Here is a 22,459-nt window from a genome sequence, read left to right as displayed (position 1 = left end):
AAAGCAACTGGGTAATTGGCCTCGATGTCGACCGGTCCCTGTAGAAACTCGTCCTTGGAAGATCTTCCTGATTGAATATTGAGGTTTTTCCAAGGAGGTATTGGTACCAACCAATTGTGACATCTCTCTAGTGAAGGCATCCTCAAAAAGCATGCCTTGTGTGCCGTCGCCGGTTTCGTAAGTGGCTAAGTCAATAAACTTGGAGTCTACTTTGAAAAGAAGACTTCTCCTCCTCTCCGAAGAGAGTGCACAGTTAGCATGACCAAGCAGGCAAACTGCACGCTGCACCCAATTGGCGAGGGTTTGCGCATCTATGGGTTCTCCCATATCTTTGGCTCTTTCAGCAAGGTCCATCATTTTTGCTAATAGCCCAACCAAGTCTAGAACCTTATCCAGGCATCCCTTCCAGTCTCTATCAACGCCCTTTCTTATGTCTCTGGAAATCTTTGTGACAAAAGTCACCATCTTGAGATCCAGCTCTGGAGTATCTGTAAATGTGCTAGGTAGGTCAGATCTTGGGCACTGCGCTCTTACACGGAACCATCCTTCTCATTCCATCAGTTTTCTAATCTGCTGCACTATGTACAGAGCAACGTTGGGTGAAAGCAGCCACTCAGTAGACTTGGGGTGCCTGATGGCATCAGGGTCGAACATATCAACCGTGTTGTTGACTTTGTTCCCTTTTACCGGGGTTTCTAGCTTCTGCTGGACTTGAACACTGGGGTGCACATCCTCATCGTTCTCCTCATCATCAGCAGGAGAATAACTGCCATCGTCATCCCCTGTAATAATCACCCCTGGGGTAGGGGGAAAGCGGTTAGACACAGTCAACTTCTGGAGAAAAGCCTCTTTCAATTTACTGCCGGCCTCCACCACCTCACAGTGCTCTCTGTTATCCCCTTTATTTATGGCTCAGGGGAGGGGGTAGAAGAGCCTAGTCTTACTCCCCCCATGCTCAACCCCAAACTCGGGGTGTTCCAGCAGATGTACCTTCCTCAGGGCTGCCCGCCCTCCTTTTCGTATGCACTCCATCTCCTCCTGTACCATTTGTGGCTAAAATGGGCTCTAGAACCTCCAGGTGGTGCTTATTGGGCTTCACCTGTTGGGAAACAGCCATCATGAGGGAATCCCCTAGCAGTTTATTGAAGCTTCAAGACAAGTTTCTGTCTGCATCAGGGATATCCTTAGTCCACTCTTCCTCACTCCATTCTTGGGAAGTGCTCTTGTATGCTATAGCTGCGGTGTCCAGTCAAAGGGTCGAATGCATTGTTTTCGAAATGCAATAGTTTCTAAACAAAAGGACCGGAAAAAATTTTGAATGCACTTTTTTAAATGTATTTTTTTTCAGGCTTTCGTATAGGAAAAACAAATGGTTTTTACCCCAAAAAATAAAATGTGCATTCGATTTTTTTTCCGGTCCTTTTGAGTTGGAAATATTGCATTTGAAACAATTGCATTCAACCCTTTCACCATAAACCGTAGCTACTATAGGGTACACTCTCAGATAAATGTCCTTTTACCCTAGGTAAAAGGCTAGGAGCTGGGGGTAAACATGCCAGACTCAAGATTGGGCGGACCCTTAAATGCGACAGTACATCGTACCCACTGCATTTAAGGGCTACCGCGCAACTCGTGATCAGGCCCTGTGATATAAAGCATACAATGTGCTTTATAGTAGTCTTCTGGTAAACACCTCCAGAACAGCCTCCTCTCTCCATCACAGCTCTCCTACTGAACTGAACAGAACCTTGAGGCATAACCTTCTGTAAACACTCCATTCCTCACATTCCATATTCCACCGCCCTCTTTAAGTCACTTCATAAAACACCTTTAATAGTTTCACTGAGTCTTTCCCTCACCCTTCCTCTGTGGCGCTGCAAACTAAGATGTCGTCCACATATCAGATGAATGCACTTTCAAGTTGCACATTTCCTAAGTCCATCTAAAGCGCCCTGTTGAAGACCGAGAGCAATTCACAGTGCCCCTGGGGCAGACAGAATGTTGCAATTGGATTATGCAATATTTCACTTTTGTCAAATATTGACACTCTTCGTGCAAGGGAATTGAAAAGAAGGCAGTCTTTAAATCAGTCACTGTGAAACATGTAGCTGTAGACAGGATGTTACATAATATTGTGACTCGATTTGGCACTAATGGAAATTTTGCCTCAACAATATTATTTAGGGAGTGTAGATCCTGTATAAATCTCCATGACTCCCCTGTTACATTTTTAATTGGGTACACTGCTGTGTAGCATGGCAATTTTGAAGGCACTACTATCCCCTGTCACACTAGAGCGCCAATGGTTCCACATATTCCCTCATCAGCTTCCTTTGATATGGGATACTGTTTTACTTGCTCTAAAATTGCTCCCTTCTTCAGTTTAATTTTAACTGCTCATACTCTTTTTAATAGGTCAACATCATATGGGATATTGGTCCATAGTTAATTAGGTACATGTGCCAAATCTTCCTGAAGAAAGGATGTTACTTTCCTCACCACTTACATCCTTTGGGGAATCTCCCTCTCCTCAATTTGCAATTGATATGATATAATATGATATGTGAGACTGATGCTAAACATCACCTCGTCATCTCTAAACAATTCTTTATTCGCCAAATCAGTAGGTCTGTGTACCGAGTCAAGCGCTATTACTGTGCACCAGTTTACCCCTTTGTCATCTACTCCAAGGAAAATTACCCTGTTCTCTCCTAATATGGCTGCTTTTAGCTGGATTGTAATTATCCGTCCTTCTAGTCTGTCCATGGGCACTTCTGGTCTGTACAAAACCTCTGCGGGTAACCTCAATACTTTGTCTCGTATTCCTTGAAGCAATGCCAATAGCACGTGTACTCCATCAAGGAATACCTCTGGGGTTAGTGGCATCCCTCTCTGTGCTTTCTGACCAAAGAATATAGCAATAGCATAGCCATCTCGTGTTCTCCTATGGTTATAGATAAGTTACCTTTAAAAGGAACCATTGTTGTCGCCCCAGAAAACTCTTGTTCATCCATGGAAAGACCTGACATTGGGAAATTTCCCTCTCTAACACAGGATTGTGTTGTCCCCATATCTACCAAAATGGAAAATGTTTTGTCACCCATGGTTATCCCAAACCTTGGTTCCTCTCGTGTGTCTGGTGAAAAATGATAGGATGGAGCGCATCAGGTTTTTCTGTGGGCTGTCCTATTGTGGGTATATATTCAGTCGTGTTCCAGTGCGAGGATTCCCTCTCACTACAGTCAGACCCCCTATTCTTGGTGTAGGAGTCTGCTGCAATATGTTTGCCTCCCACAGTGCCAATGTGTTCTGCTGTGCCTGTGCCTGCATTGGAGTTTGTTGTGTCTTAGGTTTCATTCCATGTTGCATCTGCTGTATTTGTGGTGTTTGAGTCTGATACTGCGTGTGGCCGTAGGCATAATATTCTTGTAGGTCTGCACTATATGGTGGGGGATAGGTTTGGCCCCCTCTTGGGCCAAATGATTGCCAATTTTGTTGCATTCCTCCCTCACTTCTACATACACGTGCAATGTGTCCTACCTTCCTGCTTGTCCAGCTGCAGAGGCATACTAGAGAGGTGAGCGCACACCAAGAGTTTAGTGCAGGACCTGGGGCAGCACTAGCAGGAGAAAGGTACAGGTTGAACAGTATCTACTTTGATATCTGGCCAGGGTTCTCCTGGAATTACTCTGAATTTGCTGAGTCAACAATCTCAATCCTGGAAGGGCCATAGTTACTTTTGTTTTTGGTAACATCAGGCACTGTTCTTTAGAGTCCTTATGGGTTCACTTTAATCTTGTTTATCTGCTGGTAACAGGCTCCACCAGCTGCAGACATCTAATTTAGCAGCATCTGGTCATCTTTCAGTGTGGCATCACTCTCTCAGACATTAAGGGAGTAGTTGGGTTCATTATTGGTGCAGTTGTTCTCTCATCCGGCTGAAAAGAGAGAGGTGCATCAGGTTCCTAGTTGCCCCATGAACGTTAAGAAATACACAGTCGACAAGGTGACACAGAACAGCACCGTCACAGTATCATGGAGCAATTCTGCACCTTTTTCTACACAATGGGCCTCATCACAAGTTGGGCGGTAATGCCGGCGCTAAAAGCGCTGGTGTTATTAGCCCTACTGCCAAACCCACCTGCGCTATTAGCGCCGGATCACGGGTTAGGTGGAACGCGTATTGCCCATTCCCCATTGAGCCCATTCGGGAATTCCCCATTCCCCATTGGGCTCAATGGGAAAATTTCACGCTTTTACCGCCGGCGAATTTCCCGCCGGCGGTAAACGTGCCAAAAATCGGCAAATGCTCTGCGGATTTCCCCCAGCTCAGAGCTGGGGGGGAAATCAGCCAAAGCCATGATTTGGCGGACCCTTGAATGCGGCAGTAACAGCACTACTGCCGCATTTAAGGGCTACCGCCAAACTCGTGATGAGGCTCAATGTCTGCACCTTATCTTTGTTTCAACAATGTCCTTGAGGAGCCCATTGACATTTACAGCAATTGGTATATAGATGGGCTCTCAGGACCCAATGAGGAGATTGCATTTATGGAAAACATGGGCTACGGATCCGTAAAACTCAGGAGTCACATTAAAACTGTGAAGTCCTTTCCAGTGGGAGTGGTCCACTAGTGAAAGGTCTGTAAATTTACTTCTAAATTCCAGAATTCACAAATAGCTTGGACAGTATTGGTTCAAGCAAACTTTGTCATTCCACATCACAGCTCGATCATAGGCAGGTCAATCAATGACCAAATGTGTGATGGTATGGATACATATATATCCCCAGACGTACACTCAATGGAATAATGTCTGGCTGTGTGACTGTCATTTCAGGGAGTTGACCTGTAGGTGATACCCTTGACCTCAATTCTGGTGATACCAACAGTATGGATAGAACTGTTTTCAAGCAGGGTGAGCTCCTATTTCAGCCCTGTATATTCATTTGCCAGGGGAGGACATTGGGTGCATACTGTAAATTCCACACACCGAGATCCCAGGGCTCAAGCCTCAATCTGGGAATCACTGTCCGAGCCAAGTACATCTTCAGTTGGTCCACAGACTTAACATTTTAAAAAGGTTAACATATTCTGAATTTGTCCAGAAAATACACATTGAATATTTGATCTTGAACGCTCGCTGACATCCAGACAGGACCAGCTGCAGGTGCTGAATTCCTCTCTCTTGGTGAGTCAGGATCTTTGCTTTTCTTGAAACACACAGAGATTGTAATGCATCTCTACACATAGGGCCTTATTCACAGAAGGGTTTTATAATGGCAAAATCACATAAGAAAACACTCTGTGAATCTGGCCCATAGTATTTACAGTGCATTCTATGGCTCCACACAGATTTTGCGGGGCATCCTATGGCTCCACACGCAGAGTTTGCGGGGCATCCTTTGGCTCCACACACAGAGTTTGCAATGTATCCTATGGCCATTTGTCTTTGTGGGGGCCGCAGGATGAATGACAGGTCTCTGTGTCTGCAAAAAGGGATCCTTTTGCCCACAGTTGATGATGTATTTCTCGGTTTATAGTGAAAGGTTTGAATACAAAAGGATTGAATGCAATAGTTTTGAATCAAAAGGATCCCAAAAAAAATTCGAATGCACGCTTTTTTGTTGTTGTTTTTTTTAGGCGCCCCCTCACTCCCGAAGCCCCCTCCCCCCCCCCCAAAGACCCTGTTTTTTGGGGGAAAACTAGTATTTTTTCCTTCGTATACGAAGGCAAAAAAAAATACATTTAAAAAAAGGCATTCGATTTTTTTTCGGTCCTTTTGATTCAAACCTATTGCAGTTCGAAACAATGTATTCGACCCTTTGACTGGACACTGTATTTCTCTATGGACCAGTGTTACCTGACCCTTATTTGTCTTCCTCTCTTTCCACTAGAGTTTGTTTCCCAGCATTGGAAGGAAGACACTTTCTTTGGGTACCAGTTCCTGAATGGGGCCAATCCTGTGCTAATCCGCAAGTGCACCGAAATACCTTCCAACTTTCCAGTAACAGAGGAGATGGTAGCCTACACTCTGTGGGATGGAACAAGTCTACGGAAGGAGCTGCAGGTATAAATGATCATCTTGTTTGTAAGGTCATCTGCAGGAGTACCTTTTATCTTTGTTCTGGTAGTGCCCACTTATCGCGGAAACAAGCAGAGTGAAAAAATGGGCTTTGATGTTTTGGTATGATACCAACCAGTGCAGGTGTGTTGCATTTCATTTACAGTTATACCTTGATGGGTGGGGTTATTGTTTGTAGGGTGCTTTTCAGTAGTGCTGTGGTGGTGTCTTGAAGCAGGCAACACAGTTGTTGGCAACGTCTGGATGCAAGAGGATCTGTGTTTGGACGCATCAGCTTGTTGAGGTGAAGCAGACGGTGTCGTAAACGTAGTTGACAGAGGTGGTATGCCTTGAGAAGGTTCCTGCCATGATGATGTCTGAAAGTCTGCTTTGCTTCTATAGAAGATGCAATGGCTTTCCTGGAATGTCAACCCCCGCCTGTTATAGCTGTTGAACACAACTGGCAGCATGCCCCGCAAAGACTCTTCAAAAAACATGATGGAACAACTAGCCTCACTCACGACAGCCTTAAACAGCCTTACGTGGTTAGAACCTCTTATTAAAGCAGCAGAGGCCATAAGCCCTCAACAAGCAACTTCATAATTGCATGACCTTAAGATCATCTCATGGAATTGCTGCAGCTTTAATAACTTAAAAAAATGGATGTTAAAGGCAAATTCAGACTCACTCCCTCACATTTGTTTGGTACAAGAAACCATGTCTTTAGGGATTATCCAATTAGATGAGTTTTCTTCCTTTGTACAGCATGCAGTTAGAGGTGTAGGAGGAAGACCTGCGGGTGGTCTGGCTGTACTTATTAATAACAAATTGAATTTTACCATTAATCACATTTATGAATCTGAATTATACCTACTTGTTGACCTAAAAATTGATTCATTGCACGGCAGAAATTTGTTTTTAATTTCTCTATATTGGAATCCGGCTCTATTGGTAGTCCATCTAGCATGCTAAGCATTAAATAGTGCTCTCTTAGAGGCCTTTAAAATGACGCCACACGCTGAAATCTTTATAGGGGGAGATTTCAATGCATCTTTTAGGCCAGCAAATAATATCAAACCCCATTCTCTGAACCATTCATATTCAGACATACAAAAAGGAAACGTATGGCGGAACTTTTTAAAAGGTTGGGATGTTCATTTAGTACAACCTGACATCAAACACGTGCTTTTCACATGGAAACGTGGGCACTCCTCATCGTGGATTGATTACATGATCTCTTCCAAGACCCTATCTGGTGTGCTATCCCCTGTCAGCACTGTAGAGCCCCAATTGGGAGATCACTTAACGTAACATCAATGATAGGGCAATTAAAACATCTGCAACAGGATTTGTGTCATTCCTTAATTCAGGCCAATAAACCCAGGCTTTCGATCAACTGGAACGATTTCACCTGCAGAAAATTCACATTCCTCGTTAACAGTGTTACTCCAGGTGAAAGGGAATGTATATTAAAATGGAACATGAAGATCATAGCGACCCATTTACATGCTATGGCCTCGGCATACAAAGAGCAAAAATCTCACAAAAATTCAGTATTGCCTTTCTCTCAGGAGTTGATTACTATCAAACAGAAAATAAATTGTGATTTACGAAGAGCAAGGAAGTCCATCTTGGCCACCAATGTAATCTCATACTTAGTGATAAAAAAACTAATTTTGTTAAAGTATAAGAATGATATGCGGCGTACTCCTGCTATGATCGCACTGAAACGTAATCAAAAGCTAGTCGGTTTGTTATACAAGTGTAAAACTAAAGATATTTGGAAATATAAAGTTGAAGTTGAGAATCTAGAATTTGATTCTGCAATTGATGGCTCAACATGGACTTCATTTTTTCTTAATAAATTTGCTATGCCCGCAGCGTTTGCGGCATTTGAAAAGCATTGGGATTGCTATTTAATTCCAAATAGTTGTCCCTGGGGGATCACTGACATCTTGATGGTAATTCAAAAATTGAAAGGATCAGAATGTGCAGAGCCTGATGGTTTGCCTCCATGTGTCATTAAAGATGACCCATTTGTTTGGTCTACTATCTTTCTTGATATATTTCAAGACATTTTTCGTTCCAAAACAATTCCTGCGTCTTGGCTTCTATAATTATTCCTTTACACAAAAAAGGACCTATTAACAATCCTAATAATTCTAGACCTGTAGCCATCATAGATGTAGCTGCCAAAATTTTTGCATCCCTTATTCTCCAGGAAGTTGAAACCATCATCCGTAATAATGAATGCTTCAGTAAAGCGCAGGTAGGCTTTTGAAAAGCTATGGGCACCCCTCTTAACGCATGTATTCTGGTGCATCTGATAGCTTCTGCTAATCTTCCGGATAAAAGCCCTATTTTTGTAGCATCTTTAGATCTCAAAGCTGCCTTTGATAGCGTAATCAGAGGCATCTTGTGGCAGAAAATGCACAATGCAAATTTTCCGCTTTACCTGATTACTTTGGTCACGATGCTCCTCTTTAACACCAATGTTAAAGGGCGAATTAACCGTGAAGGTTCTAGGTTCTTTGACCGAAGCTATCGCTAGCTGGATAGGAGTTAAAAAAGGCAGCAATTTGGCAGCCATATTATTTAACCTTTATATGGCTGACCTCGATAACATCTGGGAAAAAGAGAAATCTTTTGCAGCTCGGCTAGGATCGCTGAATCTATCATGGCTAGCCTATGCCGATGATGTTCTTCTCTTTGATAGAACCCAATCTGGACTTCAAATGAAATTGGAAAGCTTCTTACTGTATTGTCAAGAAAATAATCTTATGATTAATCTGCAGACATCGAACATTATTATTTTTCGTAATAGAAAAAAAAGTGCGACATTTTACCTGGTCGATTGATTCTATGTCCATAACCATCTCGAAAAATCTAACATACTTGGGTTTCATGTTGACAAATAACATTTCCTTCAAAAGAGTGAAGGAATCACTATTGGTGAAATTGTTGCCACTCAAAACTCAAATGAAATTATTATTTAACAAATTTTGCAGCTTTTAGCTTATGCCGCTTTTTGAATTCTATGGCAAAAAAGTAGAAGCTATCCCCTTATATGGAGTGGAACTTTGTCTAGGTGATCTTGGACCTTTGCTTGATCAACTTCAAGGCTCTCTTTGGAAACATACTGTGGGGCTGCCCCCATATCTTACAACACAATATAGAGGCACGAATTGGGGCTGAATCCCTTATCAGCACGTTACAAATGGTGGCTCTTAGTAAATTACTCAAAAATGTTGTTTCCTCCTAAGAATTCGCTTCATATAGATTTAAATAAGATGCTCTTTGACAACAATCCTATCTCTGTTTTACAATATAAAGAGAGAATGGACAATATGCTAGAGAAGATCAATATGTCTCCTGGTGATCTCCAATTGCATATGGGTAAGGTAAAAAAAAAGCTTTTTGAAAATGATTGGGCGGAATGTGGTGTTCAGCTTCACTCTTACTCTTCCTTTGCTGAGTATTCTACATTTTTTCATACACAAGCACCACGCATGTCTTATTTGATACTTTGTCCTTGCAAATAGGTGCGAAGGACTTATATGTTATTCAGACTAGGTATGCTGCATACAAAAGCGTGAATAAAGTATCGGTGTAAGAGCAAAGTTTATCCCCTGGATGATACTTGTAGATTTTGTAAAGTAACACAAGAATCTCTGAAACATCTCTTTCTCTTTTGCTCTTATTTTGAAAACGTACGATGCAGAACAATGAAAGCATTCATGCTAGAAATTGTATTTGGTTGAATTGCATGTGGGGAACAAACGACACAACGATTTTAGCAACCGTAAGGTTGGTAAATTTTATAGTGACTGAGTTGGACATAATGGAAAGTAAAACCATAAACTTGTAGATTGTTAGATGGATGGTTCTCTTTGCTTTTGTATTTGGAAAGTTACGATTTCTGAAGAGTTTTATTGTGTAATTGGTAGTCCATTTGAAATAAGGCTCTCCTATTTTTATATGGAAAGACTTTTTTAGTTAGAAGGTATATCTTTTCTGTTAGTTAGAGATGAAATTGTATTTATATGTTTGGTTTATTTAATGTTCTATATGATTTGTATAACGGTTAAAATGAATGTAATTATGTGTTTATATTTGTAAAGGTGATTTGCACTAAAAACAAAATAAAAACAAAATAAAAAAGTCCGTTTTTATGAGTTCAAATCAGGAATAAATGTCTAATGTTTAAATGTTTTTTTACCATGCCACAGTCAGACTGAACTACATCAAGGTGCGTTGACTTGAGCTGGTGGATGGCCAGAACCAATAAGGCTTTCAGATGCAGCTGGTTGTTGACAGCACATTGTTTTTTGTCGATGGGCCAAGAGGACCTCTAACAAACGGGTCTTCTGCGCTGCAGAGTCACAATGATCCTGTGTTATTAAAGGGGAGGAGGTCAGAATTAAAACCAGTGTCCAGTAGTTGGTTCTCTGGTACAACGGAGAAAAGCAGGCCACAATGCATCGCCCCGCTCATACAGGACTACACTGATGTTCGGGACAGAAAATACAAGATGACACTTACTACCTGTACCCACAATGACCTTAAAGCGGGAGGAGCTCACAAACCCAGCCATTGTCCTCATTCCTCCTTACGTTGACGTGTGGAGGAAGATTAAGCAGGCATCCTTGCATGAGAGTATCATGCACTGCTGATGCCCATGTTTTCAAGAATGGGCGGGCACCTGTGCATGAGAGAACCTTGCACTGCTGATGCCCATGTTATCAAGAATGGGCGGGCACCTGTGCATGAGAGAACCTTGCACTGCTGATGCCCACGTTATCAAGAATACGGTGGGTACCTGTGCATGAGAGAACCTTGCACTGCTGATGCCCACGTTATCAAGAATGCGGCGGGCACCTGTGCATGAGAGAACCTTGCACTGCTGATGCCCACGTTATCAAGAATACGGCGGGTACCTGTGCATGAGAGAACCTTGCACTGCTGATGCCCATGTTATCAAGAATGCGGCAGGCACCTGTGCATGAGAGAACCTTGCACTGCTGATACCCACGCTATCAAGAAAGCGGCGGGCACCTGTGCATGAGAGAACCTTGCACTGCTGATACCCACACTATCAAGAATGCGGCGGGCACCTGTGCATGAGAGAACCTTGCACTGCTGATGCCCACATTATCAAGAATACGGCGGGTACCTGTGCATGAGAGAACCCTGCACTGCTGATGCCCACGTTATCAAGAATGCGGCGGGCACCTGTGCATGAGAGAACCTTGCACTGCTGATACCCACGCTATCAAGAAAGCGGCGGGCACCTTTGCATGAGAGAACCTTGCACTGCTGATACCCACACTATCAAGAATGCGGCGGGCACCTGTGCATGAGAGAACCTTGCACTGCTGATGCCCACGTTATCAAGAATACGGCGGGTACCTGTGCATGAGAGAGCCTTGCACTGCTGATGCCCACGTTATCAAGAATGCGGCGGGCACCTGTGCATGAGAGAACCTTGCACTGCTGATACCCACGCTATCAAGAAAGCGGCGGGCACCTGTGCATGAGAGAACCTTGCACTGCTGATACCCACGCTATCAAGAAAGCGGCGGGCACCTGTGCATGAGAGAACCTTGCACTGCTGATACCCATACTATCAAGAATGCGGCGGGCACCTGTGCATGAGAGAACCTTGCACTGCTGATGCCCACGTTATCAAGAATGCAGCGGGCACCTGTGCATGAGAGAACCTTGAACTGCTGATACCCATACTATCAAGAATGCGGCGGGCACCTGTGCAGGAGAGAACCTTGCACTGCTGATGCCCATGTTATCAAGAATGCGGCGGGTACCTGTGCATGAGAGAACCTTGCACTGCTGATGCCCACGTTATCAAGAATGCGGCGGGCACCTGTGCATGAGAGAACCTTGCCCTGCTGATGCCCACGTTATCAAGAATACGGCGGGTACCTGTGCATGAGAGAACCTTGCACTGCTGATACCCATACTATCAAGAATGCGGCGGGCACCTGTGCATGAGAGAACCTTGCACTGCTGATACCCATACTATCAAGAATGCGGCGGGCACCTGTGCATGAGAGAACCTTGCACTGCTGATGCCCACGTTATCAAGAATGTGGCGGGCACCTGTGTATGAGAGAACCTTGCACTGCTGATGCCCACGTTATCAAGAATGCGGCGGGCACCTGTGCATGAGAGAACCTTGCACTGCTGATGCCCACGTTATCAAGAATGCGGCGGGCACCTGTGCATGAGAGAACCTTGCACTGCTGATGCCCACCTTATCAAGAATGCGGCGGGTACCTGTGCATGAGAGAACCTTGCACTGCTGATGCCCACGTTATCAAGAATGCGGCGGGCACCTGTGCATGAGAGAACCTTGCCCTGCTGATGCCCACGTTATCAAGAATACGGCGGGTACCTGTGCATGAGAGAACCTTGCACTGCTGATGCCCACGTTATCAAGAATGCGGCGGGCACCTGTGCATGAGAGAACCTTGCACTGCTGATGCCCATGTTATAAAGAATGGGCGGGCACCTGTGCATGAGAGAACCTTGCACTGCTGATACCCATACTATCAAGAATGCGGCGGGCACCTGTGCATGAGAGAACCTTGCGCTGCTGATGCCCATGTTATAAAGAATGGGCGGGCACCTGTGCATGAGAGAACCTTGTGCTGCTGACGCCCATGTTATAAAGAATGGGCGGGCACCTGTGCATGAGGGAACCTTGCACTGCTGATGCCCATGATATCAAGGATGGGGTGGGCATGTGTGCATGACAGAATCATGCACTTGTACTCACAGAACAATGACAGCACAAGCAGACACGGTGCAAGCTTACCTCACACACAGAACAGATACAACACACATCTCTTTGTTCGTGCTTCCCCAACACATGCAAAGCAAGTCATGAGCAAGAAGCAGCCGAGCTACGTTTACTCACACAGAAAAAGTACAGTGCGCACAGCAGCATTCCTCGCTCCCTCACAAACATTCAAAAGGTTGAACTCGGGCAGCAAGAATGAAAGCGCGGTCAGAGAAGGCCAGAGAGGCAATCGCTGATGCAGGAGGGCCAGGGAGTCCATGGAGCAGGCAGCAAGAATGAGGACACAGCCAGAGATGGCCAGAGAGACAATCGCTGATGCAGGAGGGCCAGGAAGTCCACAGAGCAGGCAGCAAGAATGAGGACACGGCCAGAGAAGGCCAGAGAGGCAATCGCTGATGCAGGAGGGCCAGGGAGCCCACAGAGCAGGCAGCAAGAATGAGGACACGGCCAGAGAAGGCCAGAGAGGCAATCGCTGATGCAGGAGGGCCAGGGAGCCCACAGAGCAGGCAGCAAGAATGAGGACATGGCCAGAGAAGGCCAAAGAAAGCCAGATAGGCAATCACTGACACAGGAGGACCAGGGAGTCCACGGAGCAGGCAGCAAGAATGAAAGCGCGGCCAGAGAAGGCTAGAGAGACAATCGCTGATGCAGGAGGGCCAGGGAGTCCATGGAGCAGGCAGCAAGAATGAGGACATGGCCAGAGAAGGCCAAAGAAGGCCAGAGAGGCAATCGCTGATGCAGGTGGGCCAGGGAGTCCACAGAGCAGGCAGCAAGAATGAGGACACAGTCAGAGAAGGCAAGAGAGGCAATCGCTGATGCAGGAGGGCACAGAGCAGGCAGCAAGAATGAAGGCACGACCAGAGAAGGCAAGAAAAGCAATCGCTGACGCAAGAAAGCCAGGGAGTTTACAGAGCAAGCAGCAAGAAAGAGAACACGGCCAGAGAAGGCCTGAGAGGCAATCGCTGATGCTGGAGGGCCAGGGAGTCCACTGAGCAGGCAGCAACAATGAAAGCACGGCCAGAGAAGGCCAGAGAGGCAATCGCTGATGCAGGAGGGCCAGGGAGTCCACGGAGCAGGCAGCAAGAATGAGGACACGGCCAGAGAAGGCCAGAGAGGCAATCGCTGATGCAGGAGGGCCAGGGAGTCCACGGAGCAGGCAGCAAGAATGAGAGCACGGCCAGAGAAGCCCAGAGAGGCAATCGCTGATGCAGGAGGGCCAGGGAGTCCACGGAGCAGGCAGCAAGAATGAGGACACAGTCAGAGAAGGCCAGAGAGGCAATCGCTGATGCAGGAGGGCCAGGGAGTCCACAGAGCAGGCAGCAAGAATGAAGGCACGACCAGAGAAGGCAAGAAAAGCAATCGCTGACGCAAGAAAGCCAAGGAGTTCACAGAGCAAACAGCAAGAAAGAGAACACGGCCAGAGAAGGCGAGAGAGGCAATCGCTGATGCTGGAGGGCCAGGGAGTCCACTGAGCAGGCAGCAAGAATGAGAGCACGGCCAGAGAAGCCCAGAGAGGCAATCGCTGATGCAGGAGGGCCAGGGAGTCCACAGAGCAGGCAGCAAGAATGTCATTAGACCACAATGTTCGATGAACAGTCACCCGCTTGATGCACCGAGAAAGATAGACAGGGCCAGAATCATGGAGGCACCTATAAGTAATTACCAGTATCTTATAAGAGATGTGTGCCTTAACAGCCATCTAATGAAGGACACGCCTTGCCACCGCGACATGATCGCAGCGAGAGAGACCAAGAACAGACCGCACAGCATCATTCTGAATAACCTGAAGCTTCACCAGGTTAAACTGTTAAAGGCCAGCAAGTCAGCCATTGCAATAGTCGATCTTAGATCAAAAAATGGCATGGGCCAAGATAGCACAGTTGTGGGCTGATAAATAAGTCCAAATCTACCTCATTAGTTTAAGAAAGTAAGCACAAGAGAATTTAAAATATTTCCATATATCACCATCAATTCAGCATCCAAGATTACTCCCAGAGCCTTCAGTTTAGCGGCTACAGGAATGATTCAATATGAGATAAGAAAGGAAGTATAATCATTGGCCAACCTCCTTAAACGAGGCCTCATCCACAGAATCAGTAAATATGTTTAAGCATCATTAAAAGCCTAAACATTCTGTGCAATCCAGGCCTGAATAACCCAGTGATATAATTAATAGCCCTACCGTCAATTGGAGGGGTATCTGTGTGTCATCAGCATAGTTAGTGTATTTGACACCCAGTCAAAAGGTGACGAGTATGAACATTATACAACGTAGAGGCCAAACAGGAAGCTTGAGGCACTCTGCAGGTCTAATTGGTAGGGAAGGCAGAGATAGTCCCGACTAAATCTCGGGCACGTCTGTCTGTTAAAAAAAGACTTAACCAATGAAGACACAAAGGGAGAAAAAATGGCTGCCTCTGTAAGGTGCTCAACCAAGATAGAGTTGTCAACTAAATCAAAGGCCGCCGAGAGATCCCACAGCATTAATAGGGCGGTGTGCCCCCATCGATAATTCCAGGAGTATTAGTCTTGAAGTCAATGAGGTCAGTCTCAGTGCTGTGCCTAGCACAAAAACCCAACTGTCCTTCACTAAGGATCCCATAGGTTTTAGGATGGTGTTGTACCTGAAGATAGGCAGCCGGGTACCGAATTTTTGATAGAAAAGGGGCGCAATTAATGTGATGATAGTTACCACCAATACTAGGATCAAGGGCTTCCTTGCGACTACTCGGTACAATGGAGGAGTCAAAGGAGGCATTCATGATTTTGTGATAATAGCAACCAAGGAGTCTGCACAATCCTTAATCATAGAAGAGGGTCATGCATTACCCTTGCAGAAAGTGGGTTGCATAGATTTAATAACCTTAAGAACACAGCCTTCAGATACATGGCTTAAACATAATTGGGGAATCTCGGAAGCATCACTAGGATATTCAGAAAAAGCGGTAAGTGAAACTGCTGGCTGTTTATTGATTTCAATATTCTGGCGTTGAGCATATAATTTAGCCAACATGGCATCTTGAATGATTTGACACCAAGTATCATTCTTCTCCACATGTGTATGTATAGACGTTTTATCTCAAGTTCTTTCAAAATACAAAACAACTCCCTAGAATCAGATTTACAATTATTACTACAGTCAACATCAGCCTTCTTGTGGGCTATAATGGCTTTTTTAATATATTTTTTATATTTATATATTTAATTTAACACGTTATAGTTCAAAACTGAACTTCACATGTAATAATCCATATTCACTTAAACATCAAACACACATTCATGCACACAAAAACAGTATAATCAATACAACTTCAATCACTTATAAAATCCATAAGAACAATACATGTCAATTCATCAGAGTACAATGCAATTTACACACATTTCATTACTCCCAATTTTATAATAATACTGAAAACTAATATATCAAGAACCACAGACCCCTCACTACTTTCCACTTATGACTTATACCTCTTCTCGATATGCTTCCATATCTGATAAAGTGCAATGTGTACTGCTGTAGAATTGGTATTTAGGCAGTAATTCCAAAAGGTTTGCGACTTAATTGAATCATATCAATGTACCAGATTACCAAACATTACCATATACAGTGAGCCGAGTTCTAAACACTCACTGAACATGTGTTTAACAGTCTCCTTCATTTCTGGCAATCTGCACATTCTGCAAAACCTTTGTTCCCTCGGCAATTCCCACCTGCCATCATAAACTGTACGTACCGGGAGTTGATTAGATCGGATCAACAAATGCACCTTACGCACCGCAGGGTCAGGACACAGTACCATATAGGCCTGGGGGTCTCTTAAACCAGTGAACAACTGAAGCCACAAGGGCATATCCCTGTAACTGGGTTATAGGATCATAATTAAGGGCCCAGTCCTGTCTGTCAAACCGCCTTACAAATGCTCTCTTCATAATTTCAGTGCGTTTACCTCGCTTAAAGTCTGGGAACCAATTCAATGATTCAAATAGATCATTACACAGTTTTAGCAAATGGTCACCCTTTGAAGTCTCTCTTAAAAAGAAATCATTCAGCACTGACAACAGCAGACATAATGGTGCAGATCTGGTCTTAGTATAAAGTTCCCCTCTCCTTTTTAAAGCCATAACTTTTAAGGATATAAGACCCAGTTCCAACCGTAGGTATTGCATGGGGATGGAGTGAGGGATGCCTAAATATATTCTCTAGAAAAACCCCTCCATTCTATGCAGCCATTTTACATTTTTGCAAGCTAATGCTTCCAAACCATACAAATCCACAGGGCAGCACCATTGCTTATACAGTGGCAATATCCCACCCATGGAAAAACCTGTATATTGTGCTGCAAATTTCTTGACCATCAGTATTACCTGCCGTCATCTTCTTAATCTTGGAAGCGATGATCTCTTCATAATTCCTCCTGTTAGACATTTCCAATCCTAAATAACAGTATACGTCTGCATATTCAATGACCACTATTGGCATACTCATTAGAAATGTATTAACTGTCCTCTGGGTCAATAGCATAATCCTTGTTTTACTCAGGTTTACAGACAACTAATGTTCTCCTGCATAGTGGGCTAGCTCATTCAACTGATTTTTTATACCATTAAAAGTCTGATCGAAGATAATCAGGTCGTCCACATATAGCATTCCTGCAACTGGGTTAACTCCAATTCTAGGGGGGCAGTTTGCTTTAGGACTAAAAGCTCCAACAAGTCCACTTTTTATATGCAACAGCAGCATCAGTATAGAGGGCTATATTTTCTTCAGATAGATACAACTTCCTCTCAAATGACCTCCTCTGTTTTCTGAACTTGATTACGTTTTTAACAGTGCCAGGGTGTCTTTGGTAGCCAGGACAGCAGAATCGTAAGGTAGTACGAGGTCATTAACTTCATAAACATCATCAAGGGAATTTATTTTAGGCAAAGGGTATGCCTTAAAAGAGATTGAAGATACTGCCCCTAAGATTACGATGAACAATCTCAAAACAAGACTTTTTCACTTTCGCAAGACTGCCAGATATGTTCAAAGAAAAACAAACAAAGAAATTGTTAGACCATGCGCAAGCAATAATAGAGACTTGACTAACATCAATATTATTCGATGCACCCCAATCAAGAATATTCCCCTCATTATGTGCAGGTGAGCAAACATTTTATAAAAAGCCCAAATCAACAAACAAGGAATCAAGGGAAATAGCATCTTTATCAAATGTGTCATAGGCTCACTAGTGTAAATCTTCCTGTACTAAAGTCCCGGAGCGCAGTTTCATAAAAGAAGACAGCAATGCAGAGAGTTTCAATTCGAAACAATACGTAGATTGTGGTGGACTGTACAACAAAATGATGTTCAAAGTGGAGTTAGCATTGATCTTAAACTTAATATGTAATGTTTCACACGAATCAAGAGGCAGAGATTGAGCCTTATGAATCTCAAAGTGGTCACAGTAAAAAATAGCAAAGCCCCCCAGCCATTTAACGGTAGCTGGGACCTCACACACGATTTTATATCCTTGAGGAGTAGCCAGTGCTGCAGCATGGGAGGCAGCCGAGTGTAACCAAGATTTCATAACAGCAAGAAAATCAAGGTTCAAGGAGACAATATAATCAGCTAACTCAGTGGAATATTTCACCAATGACTGAGTATTTAGTAAAGTACAGCAAAGTGATTGACCAGAAGAGCAGTGATACGCGATGCATTTTTGTGTTTCTTACAAAAAAAAACACCAAGCCCAAGAGCAACGGGACAATTTAGCGCTTGATTAAAAATGGCCACATCTAAAGTAGCATATGTCCTACACCACCCCCTGTTAGTACTGGTAGAAGAACAGTTCTGCAAATCCCATGATGCACACAAACGATTACAGATTGGCAATGATCCAACAGGAACAGCAGAGCAGTCAAGGCATATTCATCAAAAAAGGAATAAATTCTCACAGAAGAAATATGAGTGTTGAGTATAGTAGTAGTAGGTGCTAAAGGAATGCGATCAATAGGTGCCCAGGTATTAATGTCAATGTTATCTATAGAAGAGGCAAGGTCGGAATAGTCAATACTGTCAATGTAGATATGACAGCATTGTTCAGCACCAAAGCAGGATCCGTCTTTGGAGCAGCCTCTTCCAAAACATCCAGAGCAGCAGCTGATGGGATAGCACCATTATCCAATGGCCAGGCAGAATCCAATGTTGAAATAGCCTCGTCCAGGCCAGGAACCAAAGATGAAGAATGAGATGGAGGATCTAAACAAAGAACAGCACCATTGTACATCGCCACAGCAAACTCAATGTTTGAGTCTGCCTTAACCGGAGCAAGAACCAAGGATGAGGGCTGAGAAGAAGGAACTAAAATCTGAACAGCGGCAACGTGATGCATAGAGCGTATTTATATCAAGAGTTATTGGAGTGCTGGTACCCCAAAACAACTCTAAATACTTTAGCTCATCTGCTCTGCTTGCTCCCCATAGTTGTGAGTAGCTACATCATTTGCGGGCTGTGGGATTGAGGGACACATGGTTTTTATTCAGTGATGCTTCTATAGCTATACTTGAAGACCACTGGTCTATGTACTCCATATAGCAGCTTTATAAGGGAGAATATTGTAACCTGGGGGACCACACAAGTGTAGCAGTAAGGCTCTGGATGCTGCAGTTTGGGCAAATTGCTCCCCGTTGGGTTGGTAGGATGTGAAACAGAGTAGGACTGTCCATCAAACTTGTTTTGAAAGAGCACATTTCAATGTGATCCTCATAGTTGACAGTGTTGATCGCTGCTGAGAAATCCAGTAGTAGCATGAGGCTGAAGTCAATATTGCCCATTACGTGAATGGCAGCATCCACAACTCGTATGGCAGCTGTTTCCACTATGCAACAAAGCCTGCAGCCTGACTAGAACAAATGTAAAAGAATGTGGCTGTCAATCCGAATGGAAACAGACTTTTACCTGATAAAATTGAGTTTGCTGATTGGGTGCTGGTTGCTAAGGTCATCAGGATACATTTTTGATGGGTGGGAGGATCTGGCTTATCTTGTTGGTAAATACCTATGTAATGAAGTTTATTTTACAATGAGGATGTGGATAAGTGTGTTTCCTTTGATGGATTTCTGAAAGGAGCAGGGGAGGGCTTCACCCTCTCAGGAGGTGGCTATCAATGTGTTGAGGATGATGGCCATCTCTGTTAGTATGAATGGCTTGGAATATGTCCATTTGGATGTGTTGATCAGTGGGATGCATGGAGTTTTGGCGGTGTGTGCTTTGCTATGCGTTCAATGTGATGCTGAATTGGATTGATCTTCTCATTGAAGATGTTGGTGGACGTTTCTGATGAGTGCGGAAATGCTTCATCTGGGGTCGATTGGCACCATTTGATCAGTCTCAACACTGCTCTCCTCAAAATGGTTTCTCGCACAATTGTGATGTGATAGTAGATGCATTTGGTTGCAGCAATTCATTTCTTTCAGGGGGAAGCTTTTGAAAACTGCATGAATGGTTTCTGTTATGGTTTTGCTGTTAGATGGAGCTTCTGCTTTTATTCAGCTTGTGGTTCTTCCACATGTTTGACTTGATGGTCTTCAGTGTTTATATTAAATATTGTCTCCGTCAATCTTCAAGATGTGATACAGGGTGGCTTGCAAAGCTGTCATGAGCATAAGATTACTAGGAGTACACTCTTAAAGGGGCGTCAAAGCCATTTGGTGGACCTTGGTTGTCCTTGGTGCATGGGTGAGGCACAGTAGATGGGTGATGGGATGGCAACCTATCCAGAGATAATAATGTGCAGTACTTAGATGAGATAAGTTAATTGATGACCGGGACCATGATATTATGTTGGCTGAGTCTGAAGAAGTATGAGTTAGGGGAGACTGAGCAGAACTTCAGACATCAGAACATTCTCATGTGAGTTTGCTGTCACTGAAGTAGATGTTGGTTGCTTTATTGGCAGAAGCAGTTATGACGATGTCAGTAGAATTAGTGGCAAACAATACTTGGCAGTCTGCAAATGAGATGGATGATGATGGTCAGGGAGAAAAAAGGGGTCAGATGGTGGTGAGGAGTTCATAAGAATTGCGTGGTGTTACTTCTTGGAGGGTGATAGGACAAGTTGTATTATGGATAACTGCTAGGGTTTCAATATATATTAATCTTGGGATGGGGTCTAGAGGCAAGCAGTCTCCAGGGGAAAAAAGAGAGAGGTCCTAAAAGGCATCCTGCTTGTGTTTCTTCAGATTGATCATTTGGCCAAACATCACTGTTGGGTAAAGTTGTGTAGAGTCTAACTGTGTGTGACTTTACAAGACTTATCTGCTTGGTATTAGTGACCCAACTTTTAACATTGGCCTGTACTACACAAATCGGTAGGGTGGCTGAGCAGCCAGGCTTATCTTAGAAGGGAGTAGTGTGAGCTCTAGAGCAGTTTAATGAAATCAGTAAATACAAGTATTCAAGTAAACACTTACACCCTTACAAGTTACATTAAATTACTTATTCATAAATATACAAAGCAAATGAATCACACTAAATATGCAGCAACTAATATCATCAAGTAGAATTTCAGAATCAAGTTATTCAACAGTCACCCGCTTGATGCACCGAGAAAGATAGACAGGGCCAGAATCATGGAGGCACCTATAAGTAATTACCAGTATCTTATAAGAGATGTGTGCCTTAACAGCCATCTAATGAAGGACACGCCTTGCCACCGCGACATGATCGCAGCGAGAGAGACCAAGAACAGACCGCACAGCATCATTCTGAATAACCTGAAGCTTCACCAGGTTAAACTGTTAAAGGCCAGCAAGTCAGCCATTGCAATAGTCGATCTTAGATCAAAAAATGGCATGGGCCAAGATAGCACAGTTGTGGGCTGATAAATAAGTCCAAATCTACCTCATTAGTTTAAGAAAGTAAGCACAAGAGAATTTAAAATATTTCCATATATCACCATCAATTCAGCATCCAAGATTACTCCCAGAGCCTTCAGTTTAGCGGCTACAGGAATGATTCAATATGAGATAAGAAAGGAAGTATAATCATTGGCCAACCTCCTTAAACGAGGCCTCATCCACAGAATCAGTAAATATGTTTAAGCATCATTAAAAGCCTAAACATTCTGTGCAATCCAGGCCTGAATAACCCAGTGATATAATTAATAGCCCTACCGTCAATTGGAGGGGTATCTGTGTGTCATCAGCATAGTTAGTGTATTTGACACCCAGTCAAAAGGTGACGAGTATGAACATTATACAACGTAGAGGCCAAACAGGAAGCTTGAGGCACTCTGCAGGTCTAATTGGTAGGGAAGGCAGAGATAGTCCCGACTAAATCTCGGGCACGTCTGTCTGTTAAAAAAAGACTTAACCAATGAAGACACAAAGGGAGAAAAAATGGCTGCCTCTGTAAGGTGCTCAACCAAGATAGAGTTGTCAACTAAATCAAAGGCCGCCGAGAGATCCCACAGCATTAATAGGGCGGTGTGCCCCCATCGATAATTCCAGGAGTATTAGTCTTGAAGTCAATGAGGTCAGTCTCAGTGCCGTGCCTAGCACAAAAACCCAACTGTCCTTCACTAAGGATCCCATA

At 43.9% G+C, this 22,459-nt stretch overlaps 1 protein-coding gene across 1 annotated transcript in view; it reads left to right on the top strand.

The window, feature by feature from the left end:
• The window catches only part of LOC138568676 (hydroperoxide isomerase ALOXE3-like), a 411,617-nt gene that overhangs the window by 97,826 nt on the left and 291,332 nt on the right, over window positions 1–22,459 (top strand). Inside the window, exon 6 of the mRNA XM_069646461.1 lies at window positions 5,896–6,068. Coding sequence (XP_069502562.1) covers window positions 5,896–6,068 — 173 coding nt within the window. The remainder of the gene's footprint in view (window positions 1–5,895; window positions 6,069–22,459) is intronic.

The sequence above is a fragment of the Ambystoma mexicanum genome, chromosome 1p (assembly GCF_040938575.1).
Source record: "Ambystoma mexicanum isolate Mex_15411 chromosome 1p, UKY_AmexF1_1, whole genome shotgun sequence".
NCBI lineage: Eukaryota > Metazoa > Chordata > Amphibia > Caudata > Ambystomatidae > Ambystoma > Ambystoma mexicanum.
This window is presented reverse-complemented; position numbering and strand designations above follow the sequence as displayed.